The sequence below is a fragment of the Ornithorhynchus anatinus genome, chromosome 19, assembly GCF_004115215.2.
Source record: "Ornithorhynchus anatinus isolate Pmale09 chromosome 19, mOrnAna1.pri.v4, whole genome shotgun sequence".
NCBI lineage: Eukaryota > Metazoa > Chordata > Mammalia > Monotremata > Ornithorhynchidae > Ornithorhynchus > Ornithorhynchus anatinus.
Window position 1 is genome coordinate 14,791,327 of NC_041746.1, and position 20,227 is coordinate 14,811,553.

General features: G+C 57.2%; 1 protein-coding gene across 1 annotated transcript; it reads left to right on the forward strand.

The window, feature by feature from the left end:
- The first annotated feature begins 1,957 nt into the window (after positions 1-1,957).
- On the forward strand, positions 1,958-18,179 carry CAPN11 (calpain 11). Its single transcript, XM_029047540.2, has 22 exons — positions 1,958-2,146; positions 3,372-3,642; positions 3,875-3,944; positions 7,054-7,172; positions 7,884-8,017; positions 9,051-9,219; positions 9,936-10,019; positions 10,857-10,942; positions 11,230-11,304; positions 11,503-11,663; positions 12,121-12,290; positions 12,995-13,006; positions 13,250-13,461; positions 13,675-13,714; positions 13,892-13,957; positions 14,088-14,145; positions 14,558-14,622; positions 15,160-15,228; positions 15,387-15,465; positions 15,958-16,074; positions 16,720-16,778; positions 17,308-18,179. The coding sequence occupies exons 2-22, from the start codon at positions 3,397-3,399 to the stop codon at positions 17,332-17,334; spliced, it is 2,118 nt and encodes a 705-aa protein (XP_028903373.1). The 5' UTR covers positions 1,958-2,146; positions 3,372-3,396; the 3' UTR covers positions 17,335-18,179.
- Positions 18,180-20,227: the final 2,048 nt, after the last annotated feature.

Here is a 20,227-nt window from a genome sequence, read left to right on the forward strand (position 1 = left end):
GGAGGAATTCAGAAACAGAAACCAGTAAGGTCGTAATTCAAACAACGATGGGATCTGGCTCTGCTCGGTGACCTTGGGCAAATCACTTCACTTCTCTGGGCCTCAGTTACCTCATCTGTGAAAGGGGGATTGAGACTGTGAGCCCATGGGGGACAGGGACTAGGTCCAACCTGATTAACTTGTATGTACCCCAGGGTTTAGAACAGTGCTTGGCACATAGTAACAAATACAATAATAAGAATGATGATGATGATAATAATAATAACATAGTGTTTAACAAATACCATCAGCGTCAGGGGAAGCAGCTTGGCTCAGTGGAAAGTGCACGGGCTTGAGGGCTTGATAACAGTGCTTTGCACATAGTTAACACTTAACAAATGCCATTATTATTATTATTACTGGGAGGGGAAGGTGAGGCAGAGGCTGGGGACTGTCCCTTTTGGTTCATGTGAGTTTGTTGTGGGCAGGGAATGTGTCTGATGGTATATTGTCCTCTCCCAAGCACTTAGCATAGTACTTTGCACACAGTAAGTACTCAATAATTAGGATTAATTAATAATTTATAAACTGAAATGAAGTTTAAAATGGGGATGAAGACTGAGAGCCCCACGTGGGACAACCTGATGACCTTGTACCTCCCCCAGCGCTTAGGACAGCGCTTGGCACGTAGTAAGCGCTTAACAAATACCATGACCATTACCAAGTACCAATATTATTTAATGTACATTTAATGTGTGTTATGTTTAACAAATAATTATTCTATTAATAATAATGAGGGTTTTTTTCCAGGTTAATCCTTGAGGTCTTCCTGGGGGCAGGCTGGGATACGTTGGAGGTGCCGGGGGAGGGTGGGGGGTGTCCAGGTCCCCTCTTTCCAGCTCCCCCAGGGTCGGGCCTGGCCTGAGACCCCCGACCCCTGCCTCCCCTACCCCCCTAAATTTCCAGGGGAGGAGGGTGGGCCCGCTGCAGAACTGGGGAGGGGGAGGTCAGGGGTGCCCAGAGGGTGCACCGCCCATAGCTGTGCACGGCTGGGCATAACTGAGCCATGACTCGGTGCCTGGGCCTGACAGAGGAGGGGGCGGAGTGAGATTTGGGGGGAAAGGGGGTGGCTTAAAGGCGCAGCCACAGAGACACACACACTCCCACACACACTCCCCCCCATTCCAGCTCCACCCCCCTAATGTTACCACCAAATAATAACAATAATAAATAATAATGGGGTATTCGTCAAGCACTCATGACGAGAAGCAGCGTGGCTTAGTGGAAAGAGCCCGGGCTTGGGAGTCAGAGGTCGTGGGTTCTAATCCTGGCTCCGTCACTTACCAGCTGTGTGACTTTGGGCACGTCACTTCACTTCTCTGTGCCTCAGTTACCTCATCTGTAAAATGGGGATTAAGACTGTGAGCCCCACGTGGGACATCCTGATTCCCCTGTGTCTACCCCAGCGCTTAGAACAGTGCTCGGCACATAGTAAGCGCTTAACAACTACCAACATTATTATTAGTGTCCTCTCCGAAGCGCTTAGGACAGTGTTCTGCACAGAGTAAGCACTCAATACACACCACTGAATGAATATTATTAGTGTCCTCTCCGAAGCGCTTAGGACAGTGTTCTGCACAGAGTAAGCGCTCAATACACGACGGAATGAATGATTATTATTAGTGTCCTCTCCTAAGCGCTTGGGACAGTGCTCGGCACACACAATAAGCGCTCGATACAGACGATGGAATGATTATTATTAGTGTCCTCTCCCAAGCGCTTAGGACAGTGCTCGGCACAGAGCAAGCGCTGAAGAAAGCAGCACCGCAAAAGGCCCACCCACCCCCGCACCCCAAATGCGGGGTGTAGCAAGGAGCGGCTCCTTTATGGGCGCCCCCGCCCCCTTCTCCGCCCCCCGCCCCTGCCCATTTTCCCGGGCGGGGCCAAGCCCCTCCCCCACCCCGCCCCCTTTCTCAGCCCCTTCCCCCCCCCCTCCCTGCTCGGGCCGGACAGGGCAGCGATTCGGAGGCCGGACCGGACCGGGCAGGACAGGGCAGGACCGGACGGGACCGGACCGGTCAATCACAGCTGCGCACTCGAGGCCCGACCCGTCGTCCACCCCGGGGAAACCGAGGCCTCAGGCCCGGGACCCTCCCCCAGCTCCGAGGTACGGGAGAGGTCCCCCTCCACCACCACCACCAGGCCCCTGCCCCCTCCTGCGGCCCCAGGAGTGCCCCCCAGGCCCGCCACCCCTGGCAGGGAAAGGACCGAGTGACCCCAACGGAGCAGCGGCCCAACCCCGTCCGGTCCTCCCTTTCCTCGGGCCCAGCCGGAAAGGGAGCGGAATGTCAGGCCGATGGGCTGGGCCGGTGCCAACCGGCGGGCATCCCCCGGCAGGGAGGGGCCCAGGAGGCCCGGTGCCCGCCTGGCAGAAGAGGGCTCTAAGCTGCTGCCGGAGCCGGAAAGGGCTGTTGGGGGGCTCCCCCGGGATGCCACCCCCTTGCCCCTTGAATCTGGGTGGGGGTGACTCTGGTCCCCTCCCCTCCTGCAGCGCCGTCACCCCGTGCCCCCGCCCCGGCTACTTCCTCCTCCTCTTCCTGCCCTCCCTCTTTCCATGCCCCCGGAGAGGACTAGCCATCTTGGCCTGCCAACCTGCAGGACAAGGTGTAGGGGAAATGATTGCTTTGGGGGCATCACCCCCACCTCCTCCCCCCTACCCCCCAAGACCCCACCACCCCCTTCCCACCGGAGGCCAGATGGGACCGGGCCCCCTCCCCACTCTGGCCCTAAATTTGTACCCTGCGGGGTCATCCCTACCCTGCCCAGGGATTTCCGTGAGCGCTTCCACCCAGGAAGTGGACAGAAGGGGTTGTGCCCGTGGTGACTCAGGATTTGGGGTTTCCATGAGATTGATTCCTGTGTACTCGCCTCCCGCCCCTCCTCTTCCCCCCCAAGCCGCTGAGTCAGTCCTGGCACCGAAGACGGTGGGGCGGGAGAGCGGGAGAGAAGGCCTTGGCCGGCAGGGGAGACTGCGGCGGCCCGGCTTTGCCGGCCCCGGGTGCCAACTAGAGGGGCTGGACCCCGGAGTCCCCAGCTGCCCAGCCAGAGAGAGAGTAGGAGATCCTGGCCTTGGATCTCCTTCCCAGCTTATTCATTCAGTCATTCGGCCCAATTTTTTGAGCACTCATGTGCAGAACATTGTACTGAGAGCTTGGCAGAGTGCAGTACAACGGTAAACACATTCCCTGTCCACAAGGAGCTTACGATTCCCAACGGCATCCAGCCCTCCCTTCTTCCCTCCAATCCTTCTCCCCCTCCCTGCCCCCTCAGTTCCCCTCGCTCATTCCCTGATCTTCTCACCTCTCGGTGCTCCCCGTGCCCTCTACCCCCAGTAACCCCGCAGGCGGGCGTCAGGCCATGATGCTCTTTGGCGGGATGGCAGCCCAGCTACAGAGGGACCGGCTGAAGGCGGAAGGGGTCGGTCAGCACGACAATGCCATCCGCTACCTGAACCAGGACTTTGAGACTCTGAGGGCCGAGTGTCTGGAGAGCGGGCAGCTCTTCGAGGACCCCCATTTTCCTGCCGTGCCAGAGGTCCTGGGGTTCAAGGAGTTGGGGCCCCACTCCAGTAAGACCCAGGGGATCCATTGGATGCGTCCCACGGTGAGCACCGGCCCGGGTCCGAGGAGGACGGGATGGGGGGCTGGAGAGTGTGGACTTCCTGGGATCCTTCGCCAGGGTGGTTGGGGAGAGCGCTGTGCTGAGCACTGCAGGGAGAGGTGGATGGAGTGGGCACTGGGGGGTAGGGGGTTTGAATGAGGAGGGCACTGCGGGGAATGGAAGGGTGGGCACCAGATTCTGCAGAGTTCAGAGCACTGCTGACCCTCACCCACAGGAAATAATTGATGACCCCCAGTTCATTGTGGATGGAGCTACCAGGACGGATATCTGCCAGGGGGCCCTGGGTGAGTGTCTGACCCCCTGAGCGGGGGGCACCGAGCCCCTGGGACTTATTCATGCGCGCAGGGGGAGGTGGGCAGGGTGAGCCCCCCATCTCTGAGGAGAAGCTCTCTGCTGTCGTGACCAATTTGCCAAAAGACTGGGGCCTCTGCTCACGACCGCTCCAATCCGGCTTCAGTTTTCCCATCGTTGGTGGTCCTGGAAGTGGGGAGGGGGTGGCATCGGGAGATGCCGATGATTTTCCAGGTCCCACCCCAGGAACCCTCTACTCCCCTCCGCTCCCCTCCCCTTTCTCTCTCCACCCTCACCTTCCCCCCCCCCCCCCCGAGTCCAGGCTTGGTTCATGAAGCCTAAATAGCAAAACCAAAACAACTGAAGAGGAAAACCAGTGTCTCAAGACTTGAGGGTGGGAGGGGTCTCTGAGTGGTTGGGACAGGAAGAGCCTGGAGGATAAGGAGGTGACTCAGGAGAGGTCTAGGCTGACACTCTTACCCTCAGAGCCCAAGGGACGGCCCTCCTCTGCCCCCCACGGACCGCCCCCCACTCCCAGGGCACGGGTGGTTCTGAACCTGACAGTCAGCTGGGCCCCAAACTGTGGAACCCAGGGCTGGAGCCAGGCAGGCTGCCCCCAGCGTCGTGGCTGGACTCCACCTCTGAGTAGCCCTGCCATCCATGGCCCGACCCAACCTCAGCGTTATCCTGCCATCGTGGCCTGACCCCACCTCGGGGTAGCCCCACTGTGCAGTTGGGGTGGCCAACCCTCCGATGGGGCTGGACGGGAGCGGCCTGAACACCGGGGGTCTCTCGGACAATGGCCCCTGCCAGTCTAGGGCCACCTGCTGTGATGTCTCACCCACTGACAGGGAGGACCGGGGGCAGGGGCCGGGGGCTCTGGGGCCGGGCCTTTATTTCGGCCTCTCTCCTGCTTTCTCCTCCTGGTCCCTGCCATGCCCTGTCCCCCCTCACCATCGATCAGGAATTCAGGATTTGGGGTTTGGATGTTTTCTGGTTGGCGATACTCCAACTGTTGCACTGGAGCTTATACATAGGGAGAGGGTCTAGAGCAGCCCCCCCAAACCCCCTCCAGCTTCCCCCCCAACACAGAGCCAGGCAGGGCAAGGTGCGGGGCCGGGCCAGGGGCCAGCGCTTCGCCTGCCAGCTGCACCACCGTGCCAGTTAATGGGAGTTATAATGGGCCGTAACCGCCCTGCTTCCGGGCCCCAGGGCTCCCATCTGCCAGCTCAGGCCTCTACCCGTCACCCGGTTAGGTTCCTGGTTTCCCCAGGACAAAAGCGGGCACAGGGGCCCTGCAGCTCAAATTTCTGCCCAAGTACTGGGCACTAGTAATAATAATAATAATAATAATGTTGGTATTTGTTAAGCGCTTACTATGTGCCGAGCACTGTTCTAAGCGCTGGGGTAGACATAGGGGAATCAGGTTGTCCCACGTGGGGCTCACAGTCTTAATCCCCATTTTACAGATGAGGGAACTGAGGCACAGAGAAGTGAAGTGACTTGCCCACAGTCACACAGCCGACAAGTGACTGTAGTAGCCTGCGAGTCAGGATCCTTATCAATCCATCAATTAATCAGTGCTTTTTATTGAGCGCTTACAAAGTGCAGAACACTGTCCTATGTGCTTGGGAGTCTTCAATACAACAGAGACCGTAGATATGATCCCTACCCTCAAGGGGTTCTAATCCTGGCTCCTCCAATTGCCTCCTGTGTGACCCTGGGCAAGTCACTTACCTTCTCCCTACCTGTTTCCATAACTGTAAAAACGGCATTCGGTACCTGTTCTCTATTCCCGTAAGACTGTGAGTCCCGTGTGGGACAGGGGCTGTTTCCAGTGTGATTATCCTCTATCTACCTCAGCATTTAGCCCAGTGCTTGGCACACAGTAAGCATTTAACAAATACCACAGTTATGATTATTATTGTTCATTCATTCAGGTGTATTTATTGAGTGCTTACTGTGTGTAGAGCACTGTAATAAGGGCTTGGGAAAGTACAGCGGTAAACAGTGACATTCCCATGGTTATTACATTGTATATAGTATATAATGCATTATTTTCATTGTTCTATTTTTCTCCCATTGGAAACTTTCTCTTCAAACCAATCTACCTTCTCCTCCTCTCCCCCTTCCACTGCCTCTCCCCTCCCGACTCCACATCCACCTCAGACGTTTTCAGGGCAGAAACAAGGCGAGGCGCTGGGCCTCGCCCAAATCGCAAATCTATAACCAGGCCCGACTTGGCCCTTTTCCAGTCCACCCCAACCCGACCCGCTACCGGTCTGTGCCAGCGCCAGCCGGGCTAAACCAGGTCCTGATCTCGGCCAGTCTGGGGAGCACCAGTTACCAGGAGGGAATCCCATCCAACCAGAAAGAGCCGGGCTTCCCCTTCGGATCCCACGTCCCGCCTTTGCCCCAGCTCGAGGGGCTCAGGGCTAGTGGGGCCTGAGGACAGATTAGATTTTCCAGGGCCGTCCAGGGGCGCACTCGCTCACAGCCTCAGCGGACGGGAAAGGGGGAGAGGATATGCCAGGTGGTGCTTTGAAAGCGGTTGGGGTGGGGGCCTGGGTGTGGCTGGTGCCAACCTCAGGCTGACTTTCTAACCAAAGAAAGACTAGTCATTTGCTTTTAATTTGCATTCAGTTTTGGAGTCCTCCCTGTCAGGTGTATTAATTGAGTGCTTACTGTGTCAGAGCACCTGTACTAAGCACTTGGGAGAGGACAGTATAACACGGTAACAGACACACTCCCTCCCCCCAACAAGCTTACAGTCTAGAGGGGGAGACGGATATTAATATAAATCAGTATAATGGCAGATGTGTTCATTAGTGCTGTGGGGCTGGGAGAGGAGATGAATAAAGGGAGCAAGTCAGGGCGATGCAGAAGGGAGTGGGCGAAGGGGAAAGGAGGGCTTAGTCAGGGAAGGCCGCCTCCAGCGTCTGCTGGCCCGGCTTATAATCCTGGGCTGCTCTGCCTTTGGTTTGAGATCCTGGGCCTTGGGCAGAGCCTGTGGGCAGAGTAGAAGCTTCCTAGGGCAGGATGTGGAGAGGATTGGGAACAGGGCGGGTAGGGATTGAGTGCGCCGGCCCTGCCCCCCCACAGGTGACTGTTGGCTTCTGGCCGCCATCGGCTCCCTCACCCTCAACGAGGAGCTGCTGCACCGGGTGGTGCCCCACGGGCAGAGTTTCCAAGAGGAGTACGCGGGCATCTTCCACTTCCAGGTGGGTGGTGGAAGGAGGGGCAGGGCGGGCCCGCCCCAGGGAGTCCATTGCCCCCGACGAGGGTCTCCTCCCCCAGGACGGATCAGGCCCAACCAGATACCAAAATAGTGTCTGGTGTCCATTTCCTTGCCCAGATGCCTCCTCTCTCCCTCTTCCTCCCCGAAAGACCTCTTGAGGGCCAGAGACTGTGCTGGCCTGATTATCTTGCATTTGCTCCAGCACTTTGCACAGTGCTTGGCCCAGAGTATAAGGTATCAAGAGAAGCAAGGTGGCTTAGTGGATAGAGCCTGGCCCTGGGAGTCAGGACCTGGGTTCTAATCCCGGCTCCGCCACGAGTCTGCTCTGTGACCTTGGGCAAGTGACCTCACTTCTCCGGGCCTCAGTGACCATATCTGTAAAATGGAGATTAAGACCGTGAGTCCCATGCGTGACAGACTCTGTGTCCAACCTGATTACCTGTATCTATCCTGTGTTTAGAACAGTGCTTGGCACATAGTAAGCACTTAACAAGTACCATAATTATTATTGGTTTCATTGTCATAAATAATGATAGCGCCATTAGTAATGGCAGCCTGCCTTGCTGCCAACCTTGGTGGTGCCCATGAGCTGCCCCATTGGTCCTCACTCCTAACCCATCTCGGTCCCGGCGGGTGGGGAGGGTGAGGGGCCCCTGTCTTGCCGCCCAGCTGACGTAAACCTCTCCGTCCCCAGATCTGGCAGTTCGGAGAGTGGGTGGACGTGGTGATAGATGACCGCCTGCCCACCAAGGATGGGGAACTGGTGTTTGTCCACTCGGCGGAAGGCAGTGAGTTCTGGAGCGCCCTGCTGGAGAAGGCCTATGCCAAGTGAGTGCCCGCCTCCGGTGCCCGCTCCCGCCAATCAGTCAGTGGCCGACGGGCCTACCGTTTTGAGAGCACTGTTTGAAGGTCTTGGGAGATGGCAGTCCATGGAGTTGATAGATGCAATCTCTGCCCTCGTGGAGCTTGCACCAGAGGGGCCATCCGGTGCCCGCTCCCCGGTTGGGGCTGGAAAGTTTCGGGAGACTGGAGGCGAGAACCCTGCTTTGCTTTTGGCCCTGACAGTGCTGCTGAGGAGGGTATCTCTCATGGGGGAGGGACGCCCCTGTTCCCAGACCTTCAGGTGTCTGAGAAGCAGCGTGGCCTAGTGGATAGAACGTGGGCTTGGGAGTCAGAAGGACCTGGGTTTGAATCCAGGTTCGAATCCTTGGGCAAGTCACTTTGCTTCTCTGTACCTCAGTTACCTCATCTGGAAAATGGGGATTAAGACTGTGAGCCCCGCATGGGACAGGGACTGGGTCCCACCCGATTTGCTTGTACCCACCCCAGCGCTTAGAATGGTACTCGACATGTAGAGAGTGCTTAACCAATACCATTATTATTAAATACTATTGATGATGAAGATGATGATGAGACAGAAGGGCCTGGAGCAGAAAGACCATTCCAGAGTAAATTGCCTAAAATTAAACCCAGTCCCTTTGTCAGCATGTATTCAGTACTTGGTAGTCTTGTCTACGATAAAACCGGTGTGCCCAAGAAGACCACCCTTTATTCCCCACCCCTTTGGCCCCACAACTCTTAGGAAATAATCCATAATTTAGTTATATTCATGTCTGTCTCCCCCACTAGACTGTGAGCCCGTCGTGGGTAGGAAACGGATCTACCAACTCTATTCTGTCATACTCCCCCAAGGGCTCAGTACAGTGCTCGGCACACTATAAGCACTCAATAAATACTACTGATTGATGGTGGCCTTCTGCCCCAGGGGGTCGGATCCCACTCTTCCTCTAACGGTTGTTCCCCGTCTGTGTCCCCCGCTCCCTTCCCACCTGCCGCTGCCGCCGCCGCCCCGGGCCCACAGACTGAACGGCTCCTATGAGGCCCTGTCTGGCGGCAGCACCACCGAGGGGTTCGAAGACTTCACCGGGGGCGTCGCCGAGATGTACGAACTTCGGCGGCCGCCCCGCAACCTCCTGCACATCATCCGCAAGGCTCTGGACCGAGGCTCGCTGCTCGGCTGCTCCATCGACGTAAGGAGGCCGGGACGCCCCTCGTTTGTCCTGCCCGGACCCCTTGGCCAGATCCTCTCTGCCCCCACCTGCCACCGTACCTTAGCCTGAATTTGGCCACCACCCCCGCCCTATGCCCCTTCCACCTCTGCATAAAGTCCATTTCCCAGAACGCTTCGGGGGTTGACAAGGTTTAGGAGGCTGTCTGGTCCGTCCTCTCGGTAAAGCAGACCTTTGTCGGATCTGGCAGGGAGCTGTCCCCCTCCCACTTCCGTTACCCTGAGCCTCCCCATTCCTTCAAATGGTCTTAAACTCCTGGAGAAAGAGCTAGTGTCCGTGTACCCCCTGAGAGGGGCTCTTGGGCCTCAGTTCTCCTCAGTGTCTAATCTCAGTCCTTCCTCTTGCAGTTTCAGCTGTACTCTTTCTGTCCTCCCCAAAAGGCAATCTGGGCCTCGTCAGTGACAGTCCAGCCCTCTGCCTCTGGGCAGAACACTTTATAAGCCAGGCCTGAGTGACCCCAGTGACCTCAGAGAGGGGCAGTGTTATCAGAGGGACCCGATCGGCCCCCTCAAACTTCCCAATTAGACTGTGAGCCCCTCTTTGGGCAGGGATTGTCTCTATCTGTTGCCGAATTGTACATTCCAAGCGCTTAGTACAGTGCTCTGCACCTAGTAAGCGCTCAGTAAATACTGTTGAATTTCCTGGTTCTGTCCCTCCCTGTTCCTCTCCTTCCCCAGATCACAGGTCTCTTCGACATGGAGGCTGTGACATTCAAGAAGCTGGTGAAGGGGCATGCCTACTCGGTGACGGGGCTTAGAGAGGTGAGTCGTCCCCCCGCGTCTTCCGCCCCCACTGGCCCCTTGGTCCCCCAAGTCCCTCTGGCCGCTCCCCAACCCAAACCCCGTTGAGCGGTCAACCCCTCATCCTGGACGCTGAGGGATCCTGTGAGAAGCAGCATGGCCCAGTGGATAGAACACGGGCCTTTGAGTCAGAAGGACCTGGGTTCAGATCCCGGCTCTGCCACTTGTCTGCTGTGTGTGACCACTTCTCTGTGGCTCAGTTCCCTCATCTGGAAAATGGGGATTAAGACCGTGAGCCCTATATGGGACAGGGGACTGTGTCCAACCCGATTTGCATGTATCCACCGTGGCGCTTAGTACAGTGCCTGGCACATAGTAAGTACTTAACCAATACCACAGTTATTATTATCAGATCTCAGGCTTCACGGCTTCTATCCACTGCCCTTCCCGGACTGTCTGACCCACATCTTAATTCCTCCTGCTCTTGGTGGATCCTGCCCCAGCAAGCCCTCCGGCTCTCCTTCCCTCCAACTCTGCCCCCTCCACGCCCCTGTATGTAAACTCTTCCATCACTTTGTCCCCTTTCCATGCTCCTGCTGAAAACCCATCTCCTCCAGGAAGCCCTCCCAGACTGTCCCCAATAGCTCCAGCTCCCCGCCATGTGCTGGCTCCATCCACCCTCGAAACTCTCCCACTCGTTAGACCTCCATCTGGTGTGTGTTCTGTCTGTCTACCGGTCCCTTGGGCTCTGTCCAGCTTCCCCCACTGGACTGTCAGCATCTCAAGGGCAGGCAGCAGCCTTCTCCTTTCCCTGATCCTCCTCAAGGGACTGACCGTAACCTTTAACCCCCTCCCTAGGTTAACTATCAGAACCGGCAGGAGCCCCTCATTCGCATCCGTAACCCTTGGGGGCAGGTGGAGTGGACGGGGGCATGGAGTGACAAGTAGGTGCTGGTCCACATTGGACCAGAAGGTGGCTTGGCCGGGCTGGTGGCTCCGGGGGGTGCTGGGCTGGGGCCCTGAGGGGATTTGGGATCTCCTGGTGCCCATCTTTGCTCCCCTTCCACCCTGGGGGGCTAGAGAGGGAGGGTCCTCAGAGTCTGGGGGAGAGGGTCAAGGGGCTGCCCAGGCTACTCCCTTCCCCACCGCCAGGCTCTCTGCCCGTCCTCGCCTCTCTGCCAGTGGTGCCCACCTCCCCGCCTGTGCCTTGCCTCCCCCGCTCTCCCCACAGTTCCAATGAGTGGAATGAGATCGACCCTGATGAGCGGGACCAGCTGCAGCTCAAGATGGAGGATGGAGAGTTCTGGTGAGTGGGGTGGGTGGCTCAGGGAGGGCGCGGAGTGAGCGAGACATGAGGGGGGCAGATGGGGCAAGGTGGGCATGGAGTGAGTGGGTGCGGGGGCTCTGGTGATTGAAGCAGGCGGGGGTGTTGAGCTCTAGAGTAGACTGGGCAAGTCGCGGTAGGCTCACGGACCCCCGTCCCCGGCCTCCGGGGGGTTCCCAGGATGTCGTTCCAGGAGTTCCTGCGCCAGTTCTCGCGGCTGGAGATCTGCAACCTGACGCCCGATGCCCTGACCAAGGACGACCTGAGTCGTTGGCACCCCACGCTCTTCGAGGGCTCCTGGCGCAGGGGCAGCACGGCGGGCGGCTGCCGCAACCACGCCGGTCAGCCGGGGGGTGGGGGAGACTCGGGGGCCTCAGACACCGGTCGCCACCTCCCGTGCCCTCCACCCCTCATGCCCAAACCTCCCAGCAGGCCCCTGCCCCCCAATCCCCTTTTTACTAAATCTGTAAAATGGGGATTAAGACTCTGAACCCCACGTGGGGTAGGGACTGTGTCCAACCCAATCACCTTGTTTCTACCCCAGCCGTTAGTACAGTGCCTGGCACCTAGCAAGCTCTTGATAAATACCTTTGATTGATTGATAGATGCACTAGAGTTGGTAGATATTGTGTCCTACCTGATTTCCTTTTATCTACTCAAGCAGCAGTTAAATGCCAGTTATTTTTATGTGGGCACCGAGTGGGTTTGGGTGCCCCCCGCCGGGGTGACATCGAACCCTGGCTCCCAGCCCTCCCCGCCGCCACCCCCGTACGAGCCCCTCCGTGCCTGTTCCCGCAGCCACGTTCTGGATCAACCCACAGTTCCGGTTGCGACTCCTGGAGGAGGATGACGACCCCGGGGACGACGAGGTGGCCTGCTCCTGCCTGGTCGCCCTGATGCAGAAGCACCGGCGCCGGGAGCGGCGTGTGGGCGGAGATATGCACACCATCGGCTTCGCCATCTACGAGGTGGGCGGTGGGGTGAAATTGCTCGTGGTGTGACCTTGGGTAAGTCCCTTGACTTCTCTGTGCCTCAGTTTCCTCAGCTGCAAAATGGGGACTCAGTACTATGAGCCCCATGCGGGAGAGGCACTGCCTTCAACCTGATTATCTCGTAACTTTGTCCAGTGCTTAGAACGGACACATAGTGAGCACTCAAATCTCGCCTCAAAAAAAGTGGGTGCTCAATTAAGTTTCCATGGCTACTTCAACTACTACTTACCAGTCCTCCTGGGAAGAGCTGAGGACTTTGGACAGCCCTGTCCCATGCCTGTCTTCACCCCGACTATTTTTTTATGGTATTTATTAAGCGCTTACTATGTGTCAAACACTCTCTTAAGCGCCTGGGGTAGATACAGGTCATTTAGGTCAGACGGGCTCACGGTCTAAGTAGGAGGGAGAACCAGGTATTTACAGTTGAGGAAATTGAGGCATAGAGAAGTCAACTGAATTGTCCAAGGACACACAGCAAACGGTTGGCATAGCCAGGATTGGAACACAGGTCCTCTGACCCAAGGGCCCGTGCTCTTTCCACTCGGCTATGCTGCTTCCCTTCTCCCTCGCCACCCCCTCCCCGCTGGGTTATGCACCCTACTGCCCTCCCCACCCACCCCCATCTGACTCTGTCTCTGACTGTGTCTCTGACCATGTCTCTCTGCATCTCTCACATACAGGTCCCAGAGGAGGTAAGAAGGGCTGGCGGGAACCTGAGGGCCACAGAGAGGGGTGCGGCGGCTGGAACCCCAAGAATCTGGGGGTGGAGGGCGGAGGCTGAGGGCCTAGGGCTTCTGAGTCAAATGTCCGGGGAGGGAAGGTTGGGGAGGGTTGCGGGGGAGATCTCGCCCCATCCTTCACGGGGACGTGAAGCCTGCCTGATCCTGGAGTCCCCGGAGTCTGCCCGGTGACCAGCAGTGCCCGGTGTACCGCAGTTGCAGGGCAGCACGGGCGTGCACCTGAAGAAGGAGTTCTTCCTGCGGAACCAGTCCCGAGCCCGTTCCGAGACCTTCATCAACCTGCGGGAGGTGAGCGCCCACGTGCGGCTGCCCCCGGGAGAGTACGTCGTGGTGCCTTCCACCTTCGAGCCCCACCAGGAGGCCGACTTTGTGCTGCGCGTCTTCACCGAGAAGCAGAGCGACACCCAGTAAGGACCCAGGCCACCCCACACCCCTCCCCGTCCTTCCTCCCCACACCACTCTTCCCCTCCGAAACACCCCTTCCCCAGAAACGTCCCCCACCACTTTCCCTCTTCTAGCCTCTAAGACCCAGGCCCACCTCTCCCTCCCCTTGCTTCCCTCCCTCCCCGAGCTCAGCCATGGTCTTCCCTGCCTCATCCCTCTCCGTGTCCCCCCTCCAGGGAGCTGGATGAGGAGATCAGTGCAGATCTGCCTGATGAGGTGAGAAACTGGGGGTGAGCTGGTAGAAGGTCTAGCATTGGGAAGACGGGGCCCATGGGGCTATTAGTGGGGTGCAGGCTTGGGAAGGGAAGAAGGTGGTTCCCAGAGACTGGGCAACTTGGGGTCTCACGCCCTCCCCCCCTTCTTTTCCTCCCTCTCCCCGTCCTCTCCGCCCAGGAGAACCTCTCCGAAGACGATGTAGACGAGTCCTTCAGAAGCATGTTTGAGCAGCTGGCAGGAGAGGTGGGTATGGCGGGGGAGAGGTGGGGAGGAGGGCAGGGAGAGAGGGATGTGGGGTCAGCTGGGCACCAGACGAAGGGGTTAGGGAGGGGTGAAGACAGGGCCTGAACTCGAACCTCCCTCTGTTCCATAGGATCTGGAGATCAGCGTGTTTGAGCTGCGCAAGATCCTCAACAGAGTCGTCACAAGACGTGAGCCCGGCCCCAGCCCCTGCCCCAGCCCCAGCTCCAGGCCTTCCCTTGCCCCTGACCTGGCTTCAGCTCCCCCACCCTGAACACACACACAGAGCCCACTCCTCTCCCCTTTACCTCCCTCTATTACCACTTCTCTCTTCCCTCTCCTGCTCCTTCTCTCCCTCTCCCCCACTTCCCCTCTTTCTTCCCATCCTCAGAATCTCTCCCAGAAATTTCCCTCATGTCTCTGCCCCTCCTGCTTCTGGGTCTTTCTCCCTCCAACCTCATCCCACTCCCTCCCCTTCTGCCGGGGACCAAGATCAGCCCACGTCCCCCTTTTCCTCCCTTCTCCACCTCTCCCCACTCTACATCCCACCCCGTCCCGTCTCCCTCTCGTAGCCCCTGACCCACCCACCCCCCTTTCCCTCAGACAAAGACTTGAAGACCGATGGCTTCAGCATGGAATCTTGTCGCAATATGGTCAACCTCATGGATGTATCCTTCCCTGCTCTCCTCCCCTTCCACCCTCCCCATCTCCTCGAATCCTCCTTCCCCTCAGCCCCGCCTCCGCTGGGAGGGCAGTGTGGGGAGATGGAATAATCCCAACCCTACCATCTTTCTGCCTGGCACTGCCCACCCAGAGGGTTTCGGAGACTCTTCGGGGAGAAATCCAATCTTCCTCTGTCCTCAGGCAGGTAGCCCTGTCCTGGGGAAGCAGCCTGGTGTAGTGGATAGAGCTTGGGCCTGGGAGTCAGGAGATCATGGGTTCTTAATCCCGGCTCTGCCACTTGTCCACTCCGTGGCCCTGGGCAAGTCACTTCACTTCTCTGTGCCTTGGTTACCTCACGTGTAAAATGGGGATAAAGACTGGGAGCCCTAAGTGGCGCAGGGACTGTGTCCAAACCGATTTGCTTGTATCCACCCCAGCGCTTAGTACAGTGCCTGGCACATTATAAGAATTTAACCAATGCTATTATTATTATTATTGTCTCTCGCACCCACTTTCGATTTGCCCCTGACTCCTCACCTCAGAAAGATGGCAGTGCCCGCTTGGGCCTGGTGGAATTCCAGATCCTCTGGAACAAAATCCGCAAGTGGTTGGTGAGCCAGGAGGGCAGTGGCGGTTGGGGAGGGGTCAGCTCCTGGGAAGGCAGTGTTCGGGGAGGGGATCCCAGGGGAACCGTGAGGGGCAGGGGCGGACCTCGCCTGCTCCCCCTCCCAACCATATGGATCTGCCTGTCTCCCCCTACCCCCCGCAGACCATCTTCCGCCAGCATGACCTGGACAAGTCGGGCACCATGAGCTCCTACGAGATGCGCCTGGCGGTAGAGTCAGCGGGTGAGGGGGCGTGCGAGGGAGATGGTGGGGAATACTGTGGTCTGCGGAGAGTGGCCTGCACCTGGGGAGTGGGGGGATGGCTCAAACCCCATCTGGGGAGCTGGGAGTTCCCCAGGGGAGGAAGGGAGAGGCAGGGGGGTATAGACCCCCATTAACTCTTTCCCCCGTCCCCTTAGGAAAAGTGGTCTGAGGCTACAGAAGGAGCAATAGCAGACAGGATTCTCGTTGCAGAAAGGGAATGTGTCTATTATATTGTTACATTATACTCTCTAAGCACTTAGTGCATTGCTCTGCACACAGTAAGCGCTCAGTAAATATGACTGACAATAGGAAGAGCAGCCCAATGATGAGGGAAGAGTCCAGGTTTCGACCCTGGCGGAGGTAGGTCCTGACCAGTTTCGCCAGGACGCTTCTGGCTCCTCTGGCCACCCCCTGGTCGTTCCTGGGCCTCCCCCACAAAGCCCCTCTCCCCCAACAATCCTCTGCTTCCAGGCTTCAAGCTGAACAATAAGTTACAGCAAGTGCTGGTGGCTCGCTACGCCGATGACAACATGGGGATTGATTTTGACAACTTCGTGTCCTGTTTGGTCAAGCTGGAGGCCATGTTTCGTGAGTCACCCCGCTTCCCACCCATCTCGGACCCCCTCCCAGAACTGTCCTCCCCGGCCCCCCACCTCCAGTCCGCCGAGGGTAGACTTCCTCTCCCCCTCACTCCTTTTTGGGTCAGTTTGAGCTGAAGAAACTGAGGCTACTTCACGTTTCGGCCTTTTGGCTGAGATCAAGCTCAGTATCTGTTCCGAGCGAAGCAGTGTGGCTTAGTGGATAGAGCACAGGCCTGGGAGTCAGAAGGACTTGGGTTCTAAACTCGGATCTGGCACTTTTCTGCTTGGGCGAGTCACTTTGCTTCTCTGGGCCTCAGTGACCTCCTCTGTAGAATGGGGATTAAAACTGTGAGCTCTATGCGGCAAGTGGAGGCTAACTTGGATCTTCCCCAGCACCTAGAAAAGTGCTTGGCACATAGTGAGCACTTAACAAGTATCATTATTATTATTATTACTACTCCAGCGTTTAGTACAGTCCTGGCACGTAGTAAGTGCTTAACAAATACCATTTAAAAAGAAAAAAGACACTCAGGGACCTTCTCTGAATGTTACTTATTCCCTGGGAGGTCTCCCCCAGGCCCGGTTTCTCCCCTTCTGGCCCCTCCCACGCTTCCCCCTTTCCTCGGGCTCAAGACCTTCCTTCCTCCCACAGGATTCTTCTACGGTCTGGACCCTGAGGGCAGTGGTACCGCTGTCATGGATCTGGGTCAGGTAGGAGGCCAGGGTCCTGTGGGGGGCACTTGGGGAATGGGACAAGGCCCTCCAGCCAAGCCAGAAAGGGGGTTGTGATCCCAGAGGACCCTGGGTCGGCCCCCTCCCCTTGCCAACACTCTGTCCTCGCCTGGGGCTCCCAGCAGCATGGCAGAGTGCTTGGGAGTCTGAAAGGTTGTGGGTTCTAATCCTGGCTCCCCCACTTGTGTGCTGTGTGACCTTGGGATTGTCTCTATTCGTTGCTGAGTTATACGTTCCAAGCGCTTAGTATAGTGCTCTGCACATAGTAAGCGCTTAAAAAATACTATTGAATGAAAGTCACTTCACTGCTCTGTGCCTCAGTTCCCTCATCTGTAAAATGATGATGGAGAAACTGAGCCCCACACGGGACAGGGACTATCCAGCTCGTTTTCCTCGTATCCACCCCAGTGCTTAGTACAGTGCCTGGTTCATAGTAATCATGTAACAAATCCCATCATTATTAGTATTATTCCCTTACCCGCCTCACCCTCTCCCTTTCTCCCGACAGTGGCTGATCCTCACCATGTGCGGATAGAAGAATCGCCTGGCTCCGCCAGCACGCAGCCCCCTCCCCGATTCCTGCCGTCAGGACCAGGGCGGAGGGCGAGGGGCCAGCTGTCGAGCTGACCCCTCCCCGCTTCTGCATGTGCTGGGGCCTTCCTGGGGGCCCGACCTGGAGCCGGCCTGAAAGCGGGACAACATCCCAGTTCCTGTTGGCCTCCCCGGTCTCGCCTCAGTCTGGGGGTGGGTTTTATACTCTCTGTCTCTCTGATTCTCTCTTTATATATATATACACATATATATATATGTATACATAGGACTTGGGAGGTTATTTTAGGAAGTGGGAGGGAAGGGGGCTTCACCTGCCCCTGGGCTCACCTCACCTTCCACAGTCCCGTTCCCCCTTTCCTACAGCTCTGTGTGGGCACCTATCAGGACTCCCTTGCCTTCATCCTCTTCTCCCTCAACCGCCTTTGAACCACTCGGTGCACTTAGCCAAGGGCAGGGTCCATACCACTTCCATCCGCTACGCCTCCCCAACACCCCCTCCCCCCAAATACACATGCACTATGAGGGACCGTCCACTCCGGGGCCTCTGAGTCTCTTGACCACCAGTCTGCCTGTGGAGCAGCCTGCCAGCAGAGCCAAAGGGGTGCCAGCTGGGGCACAGGGCGTGGGGGGACCCACAGAGGCCAAGGATGGAGATGAATCTGGCCATACCACTACCCCCCACCCCTCCCTTGCCCAGCTGAACCCCCTCCCCCCATTACCCGCAGCCCCTTTCCAAGTCCATCTGTTCCTTTCCTGTCTTCCTCCTTCCCATCCTCGTCCTCCCCACGGCCCCGTGGGCCTCAGTAAACATTTCATACTAACAGCCTATCCCCATCTGGTGTCCGCACTCTCGCCTTCTGGGGGCCCGGGGAGGGAAGTGGGCAGATCTCTATCCACCCCGCACACCCGCACCCCCAGATCCCGGCGAGCCACAGCAGAGATGAGTGAAGGTGGGAGAACAGGAGCTGGTGAGGGAATTTGGTCATCAGGCTCCACTAAAGCAGCCTCTGGAGCAGGGGATGCTGGATGGAAAGAGAAGAGGGCCTCCCGTCTGGGGAGAGAGAACGTATTTTTGTCAGCAGCAGGGGCGTGCCTCTCCCTTCCCTCCAGCCTCCTTCCCAACAATGTACTTAAAAAAAAATCATCCCGGGAGCCTGGGCAGAGAGGACCAGAGGACACAGGGAAGACCCACTGCTCTCCTTTCTCCTTTATGGCTTTCCCACGGTGTGACCTTTAACTGGAAAATGGGACCACTTTTTGTGTCTTCCCTCCGAGGGGTTACCTGTGGGGGGCCAGAGGACATCAGTCGTATTTATTGAGTGCTTACTGTGTGCAGAGCATTGTACTAAGTGCTTGGGATAGGACAGTATAACCATATAACAGACATTCCCTGCCCACAGTGAGCCTGAGTGGGGAAGTCTTGGATGCCCAGAGCTTCAAAGCAGACTGGCACAGCGTGGCTCAGTGGAAAGAGCATGGACTTGGGAGTCAGCGGTCATGGGTTCGAATCCCAGCTCTGCTGCTTGTCAGCTGTGTGACTGTGGGCAAGTTACTTAACTGTGCCTCAGTTACCTCATCTGTAAAATGGGGATTAAAATTGTGAGCCTCACGTGGGACAACCTGATTACCCTGTATCTACCCCAGCACTTAGAACAGTGCTCTGCACATAGTAAGTGCTTAATAAATACCAACATTATTATTTACTTGCTGGCTGAGCCCTGTCCTGGGTGGCAGGCCTGGCTGCAGCAGCATTAGACTAAACTGGCACCGAGCCACGCAGCGAGGCCCTCACCCTTGACCCCTGGTGACTGGATTGCCAGAAGCTGCCCTAGCAGGGAGGTCCATCCTTGGGGGTTAATGACAAGCAGCGTGGCCTGTAGTGGAATAGAACCCGGCCCGGAGTCGGAGCACCTGGGTTCTAATCCCACTTCTGCCAATTTCTTGCTGTGGGATCTTGGGCAACTCTCTTCAGTTCTCCGGGCCTCAGTTTCCTCAGTTGTAAAATGGGAATTAAGTAGCATTAAATACCTATTCTCCTTCCTACTTTCATGAGCCCTCTGCGGGACAGGGACTGTTTCTGACCTAATTAAGTTATGCCTACCCAGCCCTTAGAACAGTGTTTGGCACAGAGTAAGGGCTTAATACCATAAAAAATACTAATAACAGTAATGATAATGGGATTTGCTAAGCGCTTCCTACATGCCAAACAGTGGGTAGATACACTTCATTCAGTCGTATTTATTGAGCGCTTACTATGTGCAGAGCACTGTACTAAGTCCTTGGAACGTACAATTCTGCAACAGATAAAGACCAGACCCAGATCCTGTCCCACATGGGGCTCCCAGTCAAAGGGGGAGAGAGTACAGGTGTCGTCTTCCCATTTTTAAGATAAGGAATCTGAGGCCCAGAAGAGTTAAGTGACATGCCCAAGGACAAACAGCAGGCAATTGGTGGATCCAGGACTAGAACCCAGATCCCCTGACTCCCAGTACTGGGTTTTTCCACTGGGTCCTGCTGCTTCTGTCTTGCGGGGTGCATCAGTGGGAGGTGGGAGGGTTTAAAGGAAACAGTCGTTCCACCCCAAAATGGGGTTTCCACCATTTCCCCCCCAGCAGTTGTCGACGGATCCACCGGAGACCCGCCTTTGCTGCCGTGGCTGGGGCCGTCTCCCTCCGCTCCTCCCGGCAGCCCTTGTCCTGCGTCCGGGCCCATCACCCTTTCCCTGCGGCCTTCCCGCCACTGCTGTCCAGGGAAGTCCGCTCCCTCAAGGACAAGGCCGGGGGGTGGCAAGAGGCCGGTCTCCTGGAGGGGAGGGTCCAGGGGCTGCAGCGGGAGCAGAAGGAGCAGCAAATCATGAGAATCCTGCCACTGCACGG